Consider the following 16212-nt stretch of genomic DNA (forward strand, 5'->3'; position numbering starts at 1 on the left):
AAAACTGGCTTTATGGTGTGAAGACCTTATTTGACGGGTACTTAAGCACAAAAGGCACACTGGTCAATTGGCTATCTGCGCATAGGAAATGCTGCGGTCTTTCAAACATAGCACAGGACGGGCAGATCTAGAGGCAGCAGATATGCAGAAATACGTGCCCCGAGCAGCCTTATGTATGTTTTCTAACTCGCCAATGAAAAACAAAAGAACACATTAAGAAAAACCACACATAAGTGGAGATGTCACGCGTCCGCGAAAAGCGAAAAGTAAAACGCGCCTATGTTCAACAAAACATTCAATGTACCTTTTTTTTACGTCTGACAGCTGTGAAAGAACCAGAGGATATTTTATTAATTCCAAGTGTTTCCTTTTCACAGCCTTTTTAAAGCATATATGCGAGTGAATGCGACCTCCGGTGAAATCAGGAGTGCGCGCTAATAACCGCTTTGAAAATCAGGCACTTCTGCGTCCACTACTGGGCGGAGAAGCACTTGAGACACTGGAAAAAATCATGGATGTTTCGGGATTCAATTTTGGTAGAAAATAGGAAATCGATTTCGTTCTCATTTAGCCTGCCGTGTGTCCTCAACGAACATTTATAAAAAAACTTCGATGATCACGAATCATGTGCAGTGTATGTTAAATTCTGGAAACACTAAAATTTTGTTAGAACGTCGCAGTATATAATAGGCGTTATAGCCGGCATGTGAGAGCAACTATGGAGCTACAAGGTTCATTGGTAACTTGGTTAACGTCCGCACACAATTGAAGTAAAAATTGCTTGCCGAAATGGTGGCTTTAAAGCCGGAATTAGACGCAAAAGTAGAAAAAGTGTTAAAACAACACAAAAAATACCAAGCTTGCACCCGCCACTACACCGTTTAAAAGATGATGTTGTTATCATCTGCTCATCTATACTCGCCAGTTTAAAACACAAAACGTCTGCGTTCAGCCGTTATTCTAAGCCGTTTGTTGTCATACTCGGGCATGCAGTTGCGTTCTGGTGTTGACATCAAAGTAATGTTACAGTCAAAACATTGTTTAAGTTATAGCGTTGATTAATAACAGGAGGTTGTTATATTTCATTTATTTTTTTGTATCTTTTACACTTTGAAATGTTGAAACATCGAACTAACTGCCTTCTTTAACGCCCGAGGTCATGAGCGCAGCAAAAGTCATCATCATCACAACTGAAGCAAAAATTGTTTTATTAACTTTGATGCCTTCAGGAGACATGCACCCATAAAATCTACCTGTATTGTCATTTTTTTGCAACTCCATATATTGTACACTCCATCATAAATGGTACTCCCAGCCGTCGGTAATTTCTGAAGGGGACCAGGTAAATAGATATGCAAGCCTTTAATATTAAGTGCTTATATGATGGTTAATCAAATGCGAAATCATTGGAAAAATTATGATCTGACTGAGTTCCCAAGTGAAGGGAACTTTTAAAGCGGTTTGCTTCTTAGAAACAAACATAATCACCTACTGATAAATTTTCTTTAGGACTCCTCGTGAAATGCTGCCACTTAAATTTCAATTTCGGGTAATTTCTGCTCATCTAAGAAGGAACGCAGTTGATGCTTTCCAACACGAAGTTTTTGACGCGAGTGGATCGGACTGCTTTGCAATTTTGCGCTATAAAGTAAGCATAACCTTAAAATTTCGACAAAGAAAGAAGCAATTTCGAAACTGACGACAAGTTTTGGTTACTCGAAAGAATACAAAGAACTTCATTGAGGAATGAAGCTATTAGATCTTAGACTCAAACACTAGCACGGGCAACAATTGGCGACTTACCCAGCACCTCCACCCGAACGAACGAGAGTATAGCGAACGAGAGTCTTAGTGTTGTCGCATAAAAGAAACGAGGGAAGTAATTAAGTTATTTATGTGTATAAGAAAAAGAGAAAAAAGGCAGAGGAAAAAGAAAGACCTACCAGAGAAATGAAGGGAAACACATCGGGATAAACACAGCCAAGGGCAAAGTCTGTGCGCTCGCTCACTGCGCTTCGTAAGGAAAGTTAGAGAGTTTATTCTAAACAAGCAAAATTTGTGATCAGCATGATGCTGCGTTTCCAGGTAGATAATTTATAGCTACTGTTACATATGAAAAAAAAAACGTATTGCATGACTTCTGGCACGCGGTCGCTCATGCCCGTGTCTATGATTGAAGCGTGAACTTGGTCCCGTTAGCTGTTTCAGAAGCTCCTGGCGTGGACTGGGGTGATTAGGCTTCAGAAGTAGGCGTGAAATGACCCGGAATGGCCGGAGAGAGGACAATACAAGTGTTGGGTTTAATGACTTGCCGCTAGAGTAGTTTCGGTACCGTGTGCAACCAAGTAAAATAGATTGGTTTACTGGTTTGTTGGGGTTTAGCGTTCCAAAGCGACTCAGGCTATGATGGACGTCGTAGTTCTGAAGGGCCCCGGAAATTTCGACCACCTGGGGTTCTTTAACGTGCGCTGACATCGCACAGTATATGGGCCTCTAGAATTTCGCCTCCATCGAAATTCGAACGCCGCGGCCGGGATCGAACCCGCGTCTTTCGGGTCAGCAGCCTAGCGTCGTAGCCACTCCAGTAAAATAGAGTATTTCTCAATGCTGGAGAGGTGCCGGATGGATGCAGCCCACTGCAGTCAATGGTAGATGGCTGCTGGATGAGTGACTTCTATTTCTTTGTCTGGCGATGCAGATATAAGATTTGGCTGTAAGTATCCCAGTAGGCGTTAGCCCTGGAAGTAAATGATTCCTATCTGTGTTATTTATGTTAGCGGCAGTTTCAGATGCCAATCGAAAATAAATACTCTTAGAGGTGCAAGCTTACAGGTGGTTGAGTTCTTAGAAAATGCCGTTGGATAGAACTCGTGTAGCACACCTGTATTTCGAGGTATTCCGTCCAGATTAACATCTAAAAAAACGTAATTACAAATCCAAGCAGGACATGATCGGTAGTAAACTCCACCCTGTGTGACGCGACGCAGTGCCGAGTCCCGACGGAGCGGAGCAACGCTTGAAACTGCTAACTTTCCTCGCTTGCGGGTTGACAATATCGAAGACACGCACACCAGTGCGGAGCTTCGCGTCACGTGTCACCGCTTTGCACGCATGATTACGTGCACTGATATGGAAACTTGCAGATCAGTATCTAGAAACATGGACGTGCTAAGAGAATTTTACCAAACTGAATTGTGTGGGAACACGGCAGCTTATGAGTTTTCGGTATAAACCTGTGCTTTAATTGCTCTGACTAGAAACTTCGTAAATAAAGTTTGGTTAATTAGGACGTTGATGACCAATATAATCCCATCACTTCGTGCTCGCCCACTGTCATTGACTATGTGCAAAGACAGCTTTCCTGCGGTGTTTTAGTTTCCTTTTAAAGAAATATGGAAATGAAATTTTGAACACTCTTGATATGTATAAAAGTTGTTCTAATGTACTTGCAAAATGGGGACGCAGCCAATTACGCAGGAATCAAGTATCAGACTCCATGTGAGAAATAATATAGAGCATTTAAACTGCGTAATATCGTGATTCCTGAAAGTGTGTGCCGTCTGCAGTTTTCCCTCATCCGAATTCAAAACATTTAGTATCAAAGTTGTGAGCATATAGAACGAAAAGTTTCATGTCCGTTGTACAAAAGGTAGGCTCTACATATGTGATTCCTTCTACATTTTAGGCGGCGGAATTTCTTTGCAGGAGAAATTCTAGAGGCTCGTGCACTGTGCGATGTCAGTGCGCGTTAAAGAACTCCAGGTGGTCGAAATTTCCGGAGCCCTCCACTACGGCGTCTCTCATAGCCTTAGTCGCTTTGGGACGTTTAACCCCATAAACCAACCAAACCAACCATCTTTTCCAACAAGCAAAAACCAGCGCCGACCAGCTGGCGCCATCTCGAGAGCATCTGTTGAAGCAGGAAAAACTGGCACTTTTGTACCGCGAGAATCGAAACCTTCCAATTACTGCTTTACATTGGGAGGCTGCTGCAAGCATTGCTTTATGGGTTCGATCAAACATCCTGCAAGACAACGACCCTATTGAACTGTCCACTACGGCATGCAGGCATTACCTTTTTGAATAAAACCTGTTCGCGTTAAAAAAAAAAGGGTTTTCTTGCCGCTGTTCTGCATGATTTGAATTATTTTAAAGGTTGAATGGATCTCGTCTTGACACAAAGGTTGGCATAAAAAAAATGTACTTTATTACGGTCAAGGCGATTGGGCCATTTAAGAGAGCCACCATTAGTAGAACACAAAGCAGTGCGGATAGATGAAAAAAAGAAATCAATATTGCCCAGCCCGCACCGCCTAGGGCACAGCGGGCAGACAGAATTACTTCCCGACGCGGTGGACCAGTGTTTATTTTAGTCGACTGCTGACCCAAAGGACACGGGTTCGATCCCGGCTGTGGCGGTCGCATTTTAATAGGGGCGAAATGCTCGAGTCCCGTTTACTATGCAATGTCAGTGCACTTTAAAAGAACCCCAGGTGGTTGAAATTATCCGGAGCCCTCCACAACGGCGTCCCACATAGCCTGAGCTCGCTTCGGGCCGTTACCCTCCATAAACAAAACCAAATCGCCGCTTCGAACAAACTAGTCCCCCCTCTCTGCCCCCACAACCTATTGAACCAACCTTCTCTCTACTACAAAATTAAGTGGGAGATTTAGTGGAGCGGAATTATCGTTATTTGTTGTAATTCCAAAAAGTAGCCAAATGAGCAGTAAAGTGGTTGCCATTTGCAAAGACAGCTCGGCGTCTTTCTTTTTTCTGTTGCGAAAGCAACACTACGGGTGTCGCCGAGCCATTTCGCGGAGGTGACGAAAGGCTATACTGCGCATGCGCGAGGAGGCAGTGACGTCACACGGCGCACGTCTGGCTCGCCGCCGCCGTCGCTGCACGGGTGACTCAGAGGTGCCGCCGCCGCGCTCGTCAGTAGCGCATGCGCAGTAGCGGCGCATAGCTAGCGTGCCGGGGCCGCCGCCGCTGCCGCCCGCTCTCCATCGCCTTTCTCTCATGATTTGAACAGCGCGAACTACAAGGGACAAGAAAAGAAGGGACACAGGACGTCTTCTTGCCCTTGCTTCTTGTCCCTTGTAGTTCGCGCTGTTCAAATCATGAATATCTACCAACTCGCCCAACTGATCGCCTTTCTCTCTCCTCGTTGCTTTCGCAATCCTCCAGGTTTAACCAGAGCTAAACCACTACCAATTTTTTGTTTGTTTTCTGGACTCCAGTCGGGTGTGCGTCGGGAGTAAAAGTCGTAGGGTCTCGCTGTGAGCGTCAGCCTTCTCTGAAATTAAACTGTAAATAGTTGAATTTGACGTTTGAAGAGACACTGAGCCACTGGGACGCCGTTGTCGATGGCTCCGGATTAATTTAGATTACCTGGGATTCTTTAACGTGCGCCGACATCGCACAGCACACGTACACGTTATTAATTTCATGTCCATACAAACGGCCGCCGCAGCCCGTGACCTTTATATCTTCTCTAAAACTGCACACACGCTTGCTTGGGAGACTGCGACGCGGATTGCCGTTTCCACAACAGCACTTTTAATTATGAAGATTCCAGAGCAATGACTTTAATTATGCGGAGTGCAGAAATAGAACGTGAAAAGGGTGAGCTCCCATCAACTTTGAAGTTTGTCTCTATATATGTGCGAAACCATAATGCAGGCAAGTTGTAAACTTGCATGTGGCTTTGACATACTTATCTAGAGTCCCCAAAGAAAAAAAGACAATATGTAGTTACCCCTAACTTAACTTTTCATCACTTTATTACCTTAAAGAAAAGAGGTGATTACACTACACCTGACGACACGACAACTTTATTTGAGCACGACATCTGAACCTCCATCAGCTAAAATCCCGAACCTTTGAGCTAGTCAGTCTCGAAATTAAAACGACTATTTCTGGGCACAACACTGTCCTTCGGGTATGACCGATCTCTGCAAGAGGCCATAAGGCGGGCAGGAAAAGATTTCGGCCACCATCATGACTCCTTGCGACATGACAACCTGATCTGAGTTGAATGCTTGTTGGGCTAGTTGGTTAAACATGACTTCAGTGGCAGCGCATGTAGAAAGAAGGGACGGGATAGGACACCAGAGTAAAGAGCGCTGACTTCCAACTGTTTATTTCCAAAAACGTGCCACGTATATATATACACCAGCAAGGCTGAAATGCGAAAAAAAAGGGGGAAAAACAAAGGGGAAGCAACACTCTTCATGACGTTACAACAGGACAACACCAGGAACCTAATTCCAACCATCTAAAAATCTGAGTTCCCTCTGCGTCAAAACGACCGATGGCATGCTCACACACAACCCCCGCAAGCGCAATCTTCAGCGCCTCGATTATTTCCCTAGCTCCCTGGTCCTTATGGTAACCATCAATCGTGTATTGATTAAATACTGGCACGCATGACTTCTTTCAACGCTGACGTCAACAGTTTTTTGCGGAGTTTCGGCTGTGCAGGCTGCGCTGACCTTGGTTTCCTTCATTTACGTTGTTATAACAACGATGTTGACGCTTGCGCAGTTTCGGCAGTGCAGGCTGAGATCACCTTGGTTTCCTTCATTTACGTTGTTATTCATTTACGTTGTTATAACAACGTAAATGAAGGAAACCAAGGCCAGCTCCGCCTGCACTGTGGAAACTCCGCAAAAAACTGTTGACGTCAGCTTTGAAAGAAGTCATGCGTGCCAGTATTTAATCAATACACGATTGATGGTTACCATAAGGACTAGGGAGCTAGGGAAATAATCGAGGCGCTGAAGATTGCGCTTGCGGGGGTTGTGTGTGAGCATGCCATCGGTCGTTTTGACGCAGAGGGAACTCAGATTTTTAGATGGTTGGAATTAGGTTCCTGGTGTTATGCTACTGTGACATCATGACGAGTGTTGTTTCCCTTTGCTTTTCAGCGCTCTTTACTCTTGTGTCCTATCCCGTCCCTTCTTTCTACGTGCGCTGCCACTGAAGTCTGATTTGAGTGCGTTATCATAACACTCATCAGCTCTTATTCTGAGTCTTTGAGTCACTGAATTCATATCTCGCTAAAACCAAAGCTTTCTAAATGTTTTATCCTTTGTGGCTAATCGGGAACCTTTTAATGGGGCATAGGCGATGGGTTATAGCGGCCATGTTCGGGAGCGAGGTCGTTGAATACGTGTGCAAGGCTGCGCCAAAAGACAAATCTTCCGGGCAGCCCAGTTTCTGTTGACTCAGACCATATGGGCAACGAAGCCATGCCGCAGTTCTTCCGAGCAGAACTGATTGATAGGTTTTCTGCTGCGTGCTTACACCTGGAGGTTTGAGCCGAACGCCAACACAACGGCTAGCCTTTCTGCGATCTCTTTGGCACGTGCATTTGTACAGCCGACGGGAAACTCTTCAAAAGCACGAGGAATGATGGGGGCTCGATGAATGATCTGTTGACCAAGCTGAGCACTGAAGGAAAAGGGCAGTTATCGCATGATTTTTCGCTCGACCTTGTCGTCTTACTCCCGCACGTACTTTTCGGCCTTGCTGAATCTTCCCCTGTAGGTTCAGGCTTTGTAAGAACGGAGGAAGAGAGTGGGCCAGGTAATTCGTGACGTGGCTTCACCATGGTAAAAATGGACACAAAGAATGTTATCGACCAAGTCAAAGAGCGTAGATGGGCGCCATTTGTACTGCTGTCAAATTTATAAAACAAGACAAGGGTCATGGTTCAATACTACAGATTTTTTGCCGGTTCCATAGTTAAAACTGGCTGGATGTGCGCTGTTTTTTATATGTGTTTTATTTGTTCCCAGCTCGCACTATAACCCCACACGAGCTTTCAAAAAACCCGATAGAGGTAGCCTTAGTCGGCCCTAGCAGAAAAAAATAGTACCTTACCAGAGGCAGGCGGTATACTCGCCTGCGACGTAACTTACCACCAATTGCTGAGAGTGCCACAGTGATGATGATGCAGACAGGAGCAGAGACCACCAATAGCGTTGCTGCTTCCTTTGTTCCAAAGCTCTCAAAAGAAAGCCCGTCTTTTTGTATGCTATAGCGATGTAGCCTTCTCGAATATTGTGGTGTCCACAGGGACAAAAACCCGATGCACAGCGGCTTTCGTGTGCTTGATCATCCAGGTGATAACTAAGAATTGCTAAGAAGGCAGCTCAGCAGGCCGCAACAGTGGCAAGCAGTGGACTGAGCATTACTCGTCGGCAAGCCGTGGCGAGACAGAACAGCTTCTACAAGGCCGTGTAAGGCTGCAAATTTCATAAAGTCGCTGTACTGAAGGAAGTTCCAGTTGCTGAAGCAAATCTTGAGCTCAGGCAGCTAGATAGCCCCTCACTAGTAAATGATATAAAAAGGAGCAAAAATATAGAAGAATACCAGAAACATGTGGTACGTTAGTTCCAGCCAAAGGGAGCCCCTCATAACGCCGTCCAGTCCGATGCTTACGCGGGAGACGACGACAGGGCTTGGCAGCATTCCTCGACATGTCAATGCACTCATTGCTACGAGGCAGCGCGCAGAGACGACGGTGAAGGAAAGACACACAACAAGGCGCTTGCTTTGTGTCTTTTCTTGTCCGTCGTCTCTGCACGCTGTCTCGTAGCAATGAATCTATACCAATTAGCCCAAGTAGCCGTTCTAGATCAATGCATGTTCGCCTCAGAAATACGCACAGGCGACATCATTATACTGATAAGTCTTGAGCTTTACAGAGAAAAATTAACACGGGAGTGCAATTTGCCCCTTATTTAACGTACTCTCCTCGATGTTGTAATAAGGGAATAATTACTCATTGACATCCACCCAAGCGCAGCCATACGGCTGCAAAGGAAAGCTATACAACTTTCTCGGAAACTTCGTAGTTAAGGAAAAATTCGTCCTGGTCCGAAGTTGGAACCCGGGACCACAGCTTCACCGGAGCAGTCGCTCTACCAATTGAGCTAACCGGGACGGCAAGCTTATGGTAGGGCGAGAGTGAATTGATCAATAACTCGAAGTGGAAACAGTGTTGGTCAAATGTTTAATGGAATCCCCCAAGGTGTAGTAGATTTGTAATAAGGGAGTAATTACTCATTGACATCCACCCGAGCGCAGCATCTCCTCGATGTTGATTGCACTTTTGACATCTGCCCTGTAACTTTTGTAGTTCCTTCAGGAAAATGGAGTGTGGTTGTGCATCAAGCCATAATTTTTGCAGCAGCTATGACATCCCCACAAGCATAAAAAATGTGTACCCTTCAAGTGTTTCTTGAGATCGTGACAAAGATTGTAGTCCCTGAGATCTAAATAAGGTGAGCAAGAGTGATGTTGTAGTATCTGAAATCCGATATCTACCATTTTCTGAACAGCTATGGAGGCTTTGTGTGCTGGGACACTGCCATGCAAGAACAATACTCCCTTTGACAGCTTTCTCTGATATTTGTTGACCAGGTCCTGACTGACTTTGTGGAGCAGGGAAATAAAAGAGGCTCCCTTCACCATGCCACCCCCTTCTGTACAATCCACTAACGTTTGAAACTACTTCTTTGGCTGGGGTTAACCGGGTCTCTCCTCTCCTTCGACTGCTTTTTGGACTCGGGCACAAACAATCAGAACCACGTTTATTCCTGTGTAAGAAGCCTGCGCTCCAAAATTTGCCTCATGTGCCTGAAAATGCCGAAGGACGCCCTAAGAAGTCACCACGAATTCAGGCTTTTGTTCAGAACTGAGGTATTCGGAAATGCTGAAACCTTCGTAATGTCGAGAACACCAGCTTGTATGTAACCTATGCGCTCTCATGTAATGAGTAGGGTGTCTGATGTTCTGATGTGTAGTATGCTTATATCTCTCTGTTTTACACAAACATTTCGTGAACTACGTCAACATCTTCCCAAGGGGTCGCATGCTAATGCCTTCTAGGATGTTTTTCAACTTCGGTGCTGAACTGGTCTGTCTAGGGTCTGACGACCAACAATTTCACTGCGGAATATGTAGTGACAATCTCCACTACAGTTGCTGACAGATGTAACAAATATCCTTTGCAGGCTTTATTTGCGTTTAGAGAAAATTGATCAGAGCACGGCATTCATTCGGCATGAAGTTCATAGCGATCATCCACTACTGCAGTGCACGACCAAAGATAAAACAGGAAAAATCTAGGCTAGCGGGATTAAATGAAGCAGTGGCACTAGGAGTATTTGAGTTGTAGTTGTAGAAAGGACCCAATACATGGCCTTCTGAGGGCAGTCACTTCAGAAGTTGCATTCAGTGTTTCATGAGGGACTTTTTTGTATTTCGGCTATATGGCCACGATTCTATTTACGTTTTGGAACCGTGTTACCTTAACATTTTCTGTTTTCGACGTGATGTCGGCTATTTTAGGTGTGTTTGCTAGACGCAGCCATATTGTTCACGAAGGGCCGTTGCCACGCTACCGATTCTGTGATGTACCTGACATGCTCGCGGTAATGCAGAAGGACGTTAGAGTGGAAGCTGCGAATATTTCGTAAATAGAACTCGACTGACAGCCACGGTATTTCGACAGCAGCCAATCGCGCCCGTCAAATGCTTCAGTTTCGCCGCCGCCTTGGTTCTTCGCTTCTTTTGCGACCTAAGGTTCGCCCAATAGCCACTCACTTTCGAGTTCGATAACACTGTGCTTGCCTATTTTGCTGCCTGCTGCTGCCTCTGCGTGATGTCTCTTAGCAGACCTGGGTGGCTTCAACAGATGTGCTTATTAGCTACGCAACTACTGAACTTGTCTGCCGCTGTCGGCGGGCACACGTTCGTCCATTAACCCGTGAGTTTCGAGTTGTACGCCGCCCTACCTGTCTGTGTTGAACTCCTGTTGCCCTGCATATCGCCACCTCTGGTGAACCCTATGCGTGACTGCAGCTGCCCATTCCTTAAGTTAATGGAGGAAAGGCTACCAGTTTGGTTTCACACGTGATCAGAAGCCACTCGTTAGGCAGCTTGTTCCGCTCTGCGAAGTTGTTGAATTCTAAACAACGATGGGAGGCCGACTTTTCGGCAGCTGCAGAGTACAAAGGTGCGCTAAAAAACGCAAAGGACACATTTTTTAACCACACACTGCCTGCTATGCTGGTCAATAATCCTAAACAATTTTGGAATGTAGTTAACAAGAAAGACCCTTCCACAATACTACTTACTTCTTCTGATGGTGTTGCCTTTCCTCCATACGAATGTGCTTCTATTCTAAACAATATATTTGCTGCGGCATTTTCTGCCAATGTTTCTCTTGTTCATCGCGTGTGCCCTGTTTTTGATGCTCTTCCTATGGACCCAGTTACATTCGACGCGTCAGGCATCCAGTGCATCATAGAAAATCTCAAGGTTTCCTCTTCCTGCGGTGTTGACAACATTAATTCGAAGTTTTTAATTAATACAAAGTACTATTGTTCCATAATTCTTACTAAATTGTTTGAACAGTCCCTTGCAACAGGTTGTATTCCCAATGATTGGAAAATTGGGAAGGTGATTCCACTGCATAAGTCCGGAAGTAAACATTCTCCTGATAACTTTAGACCTATATCGCTCACTAGTATTCCGTGCAAGATCATGGAACACGTCATATATTCTCATCTCATGTCTTTTTTAGAATCTAACTCCTTTTTCAGCATTGCCCAGCATGGTTTTCGTAAGTCTTTTTCATGCGAAACTCAGCTAATATGTTTCACACATGACCTTCATTGCATCCTTGACCACGGGTCTCAGGCAGATTGCATATTTTTGGACTTCTCGAAAGCGTTTGACACTGTTTCACATGAGCTTCTCTTTCTTAAATTAAGCAATCTTAACATAGACCCTAATGTCCTTGCATGGCTACAATGCTTTCTTTCTAACCGTTCACAATTCGTAACAGCGAACAATATAAACTCTCATTCTTTGCCTGTCCGTTCCGGCGTGCCTCAGGGGTCAGTTCTTGGGCCCCTCCTTTTTCTCATCTATATAAATGACTTACCGGCTAACATTTCTTCTTAAATTAATCGTTTTGCCGATGATTGTGTTATCTACCGCGAAATTAAAGATGGTAATGATGTCTCTTGTCTTCAATCCGATATTAACAAGGTTCTATGCTGATGTTTTACTTGGAACATGCAACTAAACATTAATAAGTGTAAACATGTACGCATTTCTCGTCTCTCTATTGCCCCTTCTTCTTATCACATTAACAACGTGTCTCTCGAAACCGTGTCATGTTGTAAATATCTGGGTGTTTACGTTTCTTGTAACCTGTCTTGGAAAACTCACGTTGAATACATAATAAATAACGCTGATCGCATGCTTGGGTACCTTCGCAGAAATTTCTCACGTTCATCTACTTCAATAAAATTATTACTTTATAAAACATTGGTACGGTCCAAGTTAGAATATGCTGCATCTGTCTGGAGCCCTGGCATCGATTCACTCGTTTCAGATTTGGAAGCTCTGCAGAACCGCGCATGCCGTTTCATTCTTTCTAATTATCACCGAACAAGCAGTGTAACCGCCATGAAATCAAGTTTGTCCCTACCACTTCTTTCCCACCGCAGATCAATAGCCTCATTGTGTCTTTTTCATAAAATTTACCACAACAGCCTTCTCAACCCTAAGGTATTGTCAAGACCATGTTACATATCAGCACGCATTGATCACCGTCATAAAGTTGGAATCCCATCTTGTCACACCAAATGTTTTCATGACTCATTCATACCCCGAACTTGTGTCAGCTGGAATCACCTTCCCCACGAGATCGCAGGTATTTCTGATAACAATGCATTTCGTAAAGTCCTTAAAGTTTCTTTCTGAGTATGTGTCGTTTATTACTGTATAAAAATTGCCTTTCACTGTCTACACACTGTTTTAATATATCCCCACTGCATTCTAATCTCATTGCCTTCCTGTGTTTTCACTATTTATGTATTCCTGGTTTATTTTTGTTTTCTCTCCTTGTTGCTGTTTAGGTTGAATTTTTTATGTATTCCCACTCCCCTCTGTAATGCCTTCGGGCCCTGAGGGTACAATAAATAAATAAATAAATAAACGCGCAAAGGGCGCTTACTCAGAACTGAAGCTTATACATACACTGCTTGGAAATGGACATTGTTGTCATCTTTTTAATTTATTAAGGCGAAAGCCTTTAATGCCTCATCGTTGTCGACAGAAGGTCGTCAGCAGCGGTGTCACGCTTTTTCTAGCCAGACCAGAACAAAAATGTTTTTTCACGATGGGGTTCGAACCACCCTCTGTACTTCCGTTCCCAGCCGAGCGGGCTAATGGCTACGCTACTTCCTGCCAACGCATATGTAGTTCTCCTTGTCTAGGACGCTGGAGGGTGTTTGCAGAAAGGCGTCGATTGAGATGGATGCCTCCCAAACGCCCTGCAGTGTCTCCAGCATTTAAGATTCACAAACAATTGTGTACTTAATTAACATCTTAACCACCCATCAAAGACACAAGCAGCAACACCGCGCTAAAAGCTTTCGCCTCACCACTTTTTAGGTCAACAATGTGCCCCCTGAATTTTTTCAGTATGTTTATGGTATATGGCGGCTTTAACGTCCCAAAGCGACTCAGGCTATGAGGGACGCCATAGTGAAGGCCTCCAGAAATTTCGACCATCTGGGGATCTTTAACGTGCACTGTCATCGCACTGTACACGGGCCTCTAGAATTCTGCCTCCATCGAAATTTGACCACCACGGGCGGGACCGAACCCGCGTCTTTCTTGTCAGCAGCGGATTGTTATAACCACTGAGCCACCACGGCGGCTAATGTTGAATTATATTATTGTGAGCAATCCTATTGTCATTGTATATTACACGTTTATTATATTTTTGCATTTAATTTGTGCGAAAGAAGCGAACGCAGTCAGGTAACAGCTTGCGTTCACTGAACGCATTTATTGGAAGTCTTCAAACGTGGAATAAGTGCAGGTAAGGAGATACCGGGGTGCTTCCTGTGAAGTTCGTTTAATCCCATTTCATCCGTCACGGTGTCGCAAATGCCGGACGCAAGCAAAGCTGCGCCTTAATCCGTTTTTGATCACAGTCATATTTGCGTGGTTTCTGGCACCTTATCGGCCAAGACATTATTTAGACACTGTTTCTATTCTTAGCGCCTGAAATCAATGGTAGAGGTGGCCAGCTATATGTTCCTACTATACAGATGAACTTGACTGCGGCGCGTCCTTCTCAATAAACCAATGTAAAAGAAAACAAGACATTGCTCAATGCACAAACAAACTGCCAAATGCCTATATATGTATATATGCACGAATATGTATGCACGAACGCAGTAGGGAGACCCCAGAGGTCTATCTCGGTTTCCTGAAGCGTGAGGATGACTCCACACTCATTTCGTTCGTAGCACTGAGATGTCGGCAGAACACAGCGAGATCAGCTGTATCTGTTGTCTTAGGTCAGTTTCGTCATTTTATTGACAAAACCATCAGCGCGTTGACGTGACTGTCAATACGAAGGCGCGCCACAAGTCATGAGAGTCTACAATCATAAGGTAAGCAAGCGCATCATCCCCTTATGACAGTACGCCTTGCGCGAGAGTATCGTGGTATACATAAAGACGAGGGTGCAGTGTTGGAATCTGCGTTAACCTTTACTGCAGGTGCTTGCGCTGGGATGCGCTAGATTGTTTACGCCCCAGAAAAGCACGTTCGGGGCAATGAAGTGTGCGGTTTATACACGGACACCTAAGCCAACATAAAGGGACAGGTATAGGGTTTGGTGAAATCTCTCGGTGTCACAGGACCTGCTTTTGAGGCGAGTACTGGATAGAATCAAGTTATTGGAGGGTTCACGACGCTCCCAAAGTTCAAAATGTTTGAAGGGTGAAACAGAGCCTCACCCCAACACCTGTGGACCTTGGCATACCTTCATAACACCGAAAGTGCCCGATTACACTGCTCAAAAGCAGGCCGTGAGGTCGGAGAAGTGTCGGCCAACCCCTGTGCCGGTGGAAGCTAACAAGTGCTGCCGTGGCGTACCCGCCGTCACCAGGGCAAAACGAATAATAATAGCCGACGCGCACTACACATCGGTTTCAGCGCATCCCAGAGAACAGTTCACTGAGTCGTCATCACGAGATCATGGCGTTGTTGCGTGCTTGGATTCAGGACACCGCGCGCACCGCTGACGGTTCCAGGAGCCGCACTGAGTAGGACACCTTCTTGGATGTGAAGGTGCTGAAGCTGTTGTCGAAGTTGAGCACGTCTGCAGGACAGGAATAAAAGAGCAGTAAGTAAATGCTATAACGACGCAGATGGATGCACAAACAAGAGATGCACAAATGTGAAACACTAATGATAAATGTGTGTTGATAAGGCGATCGATCTGGTTCGGCACGAAGCAGGTGATCTCTAACATTGGCAGTCATGCCAACAAAGTTACTTTAGTACGAGTTAAATAAGAGGAAAAACAACTACTTTTAAATCATTGAATTAATGCCCCCTACGCTGTATGGCCTGTATACGGGAGGAATATGGCTATGCCAAGAGGATATTTATTCCACTTCTTCCCTGGGCCTGCCGTCACCGTTTTGAAAACGCTCTGATTTCTTAACGACGCCTGTAACCAGGTGGCGTCATTAAACCTTTCAGCAAATGCATCCGCCTCAGACATGGCAATGAACAATTTGCCCTATACACTGTTCAACGTGATCGCAGGCGTGGCATCCACGGAAGGAGGTTTAGCGCCATAAAAAGCCCCTTCTGAGATATTTTTGCTGCTTGTACTGAGAACCTGGGCTGCCATCTAGCGAGTGTGGTCAAAGGCTATGGTTTCCTTCCTCTTCAGGATAAAAAAAAAAGCGAAAGGATCCACTTGAATTTCAACATCGTAAAACAATTAATATTTGGAACAGCACCACCAACACAATTTAGCACAAATTTCAGGGAAGAGGGGACTGTAGTATTCCTCGACGCCTCGGAATTATGAGACGGTTCTCTACATCGGAGATTTACTAGCACGACGTCATAAATATGAAACGAAGCAAAAGATATTTGAATGATGTCTTGGAACTATATCTGCCATAAAGTAAGCATATTAAAAAACAGCGATAGGTGTTGTAATTTACACTTGGCGTTTCAGGAGGATTATGTATAAGCATAAGTATATGAGGCGATGTTCTGCAGTCTAACAGCGCTAGTACGTGTTGCCAGCAGAAGATTATACGATGGTTTCTTGTCATGTGTGAGCATGCAGTTTTAAAAAAGAA

At 44.8% G+C, this 16212-nt stretch overlaps 1 protein-coding gene across 1 annotated transcript in view; it reads right to left on the minus strand.

The window, feature by feature from the left end:
• Positions 1–13856: 13856 nt before the first annotated feature.
• The window catches only part of LOC149363280 (SEC14-like protein 2), a 63850-nt gene continuing 61494 nt past the window's right edge, over positions 13857–16212 (minus strand). The window contains exon 12 of the mRNA XM_089573427.1: positions 13857–15209. Within this exon, the coding sequence (XP_089429553.1) occupies positions 15109–15209 (101 nt within the window). The 3' untranslated portion in view covers positions 13857–15108. The remainder of the gene's footprint in view (positions 15210–16212) is intronic.

This window comes from Amblyomma mixtum, chromosome 2 (assembly GCF_055824585.1).
Source record: "Amblyomma mixtum isolate Tamu chromosome 2, ASM5582458v1, whole genome shotgun sequence".
Lineage (NCBI taxonomy): Eukaryota > Metazoa > Arthropoda > Arachnida > Ixodida > Ixodidae > Amblyomma > Amblyomma mixtum.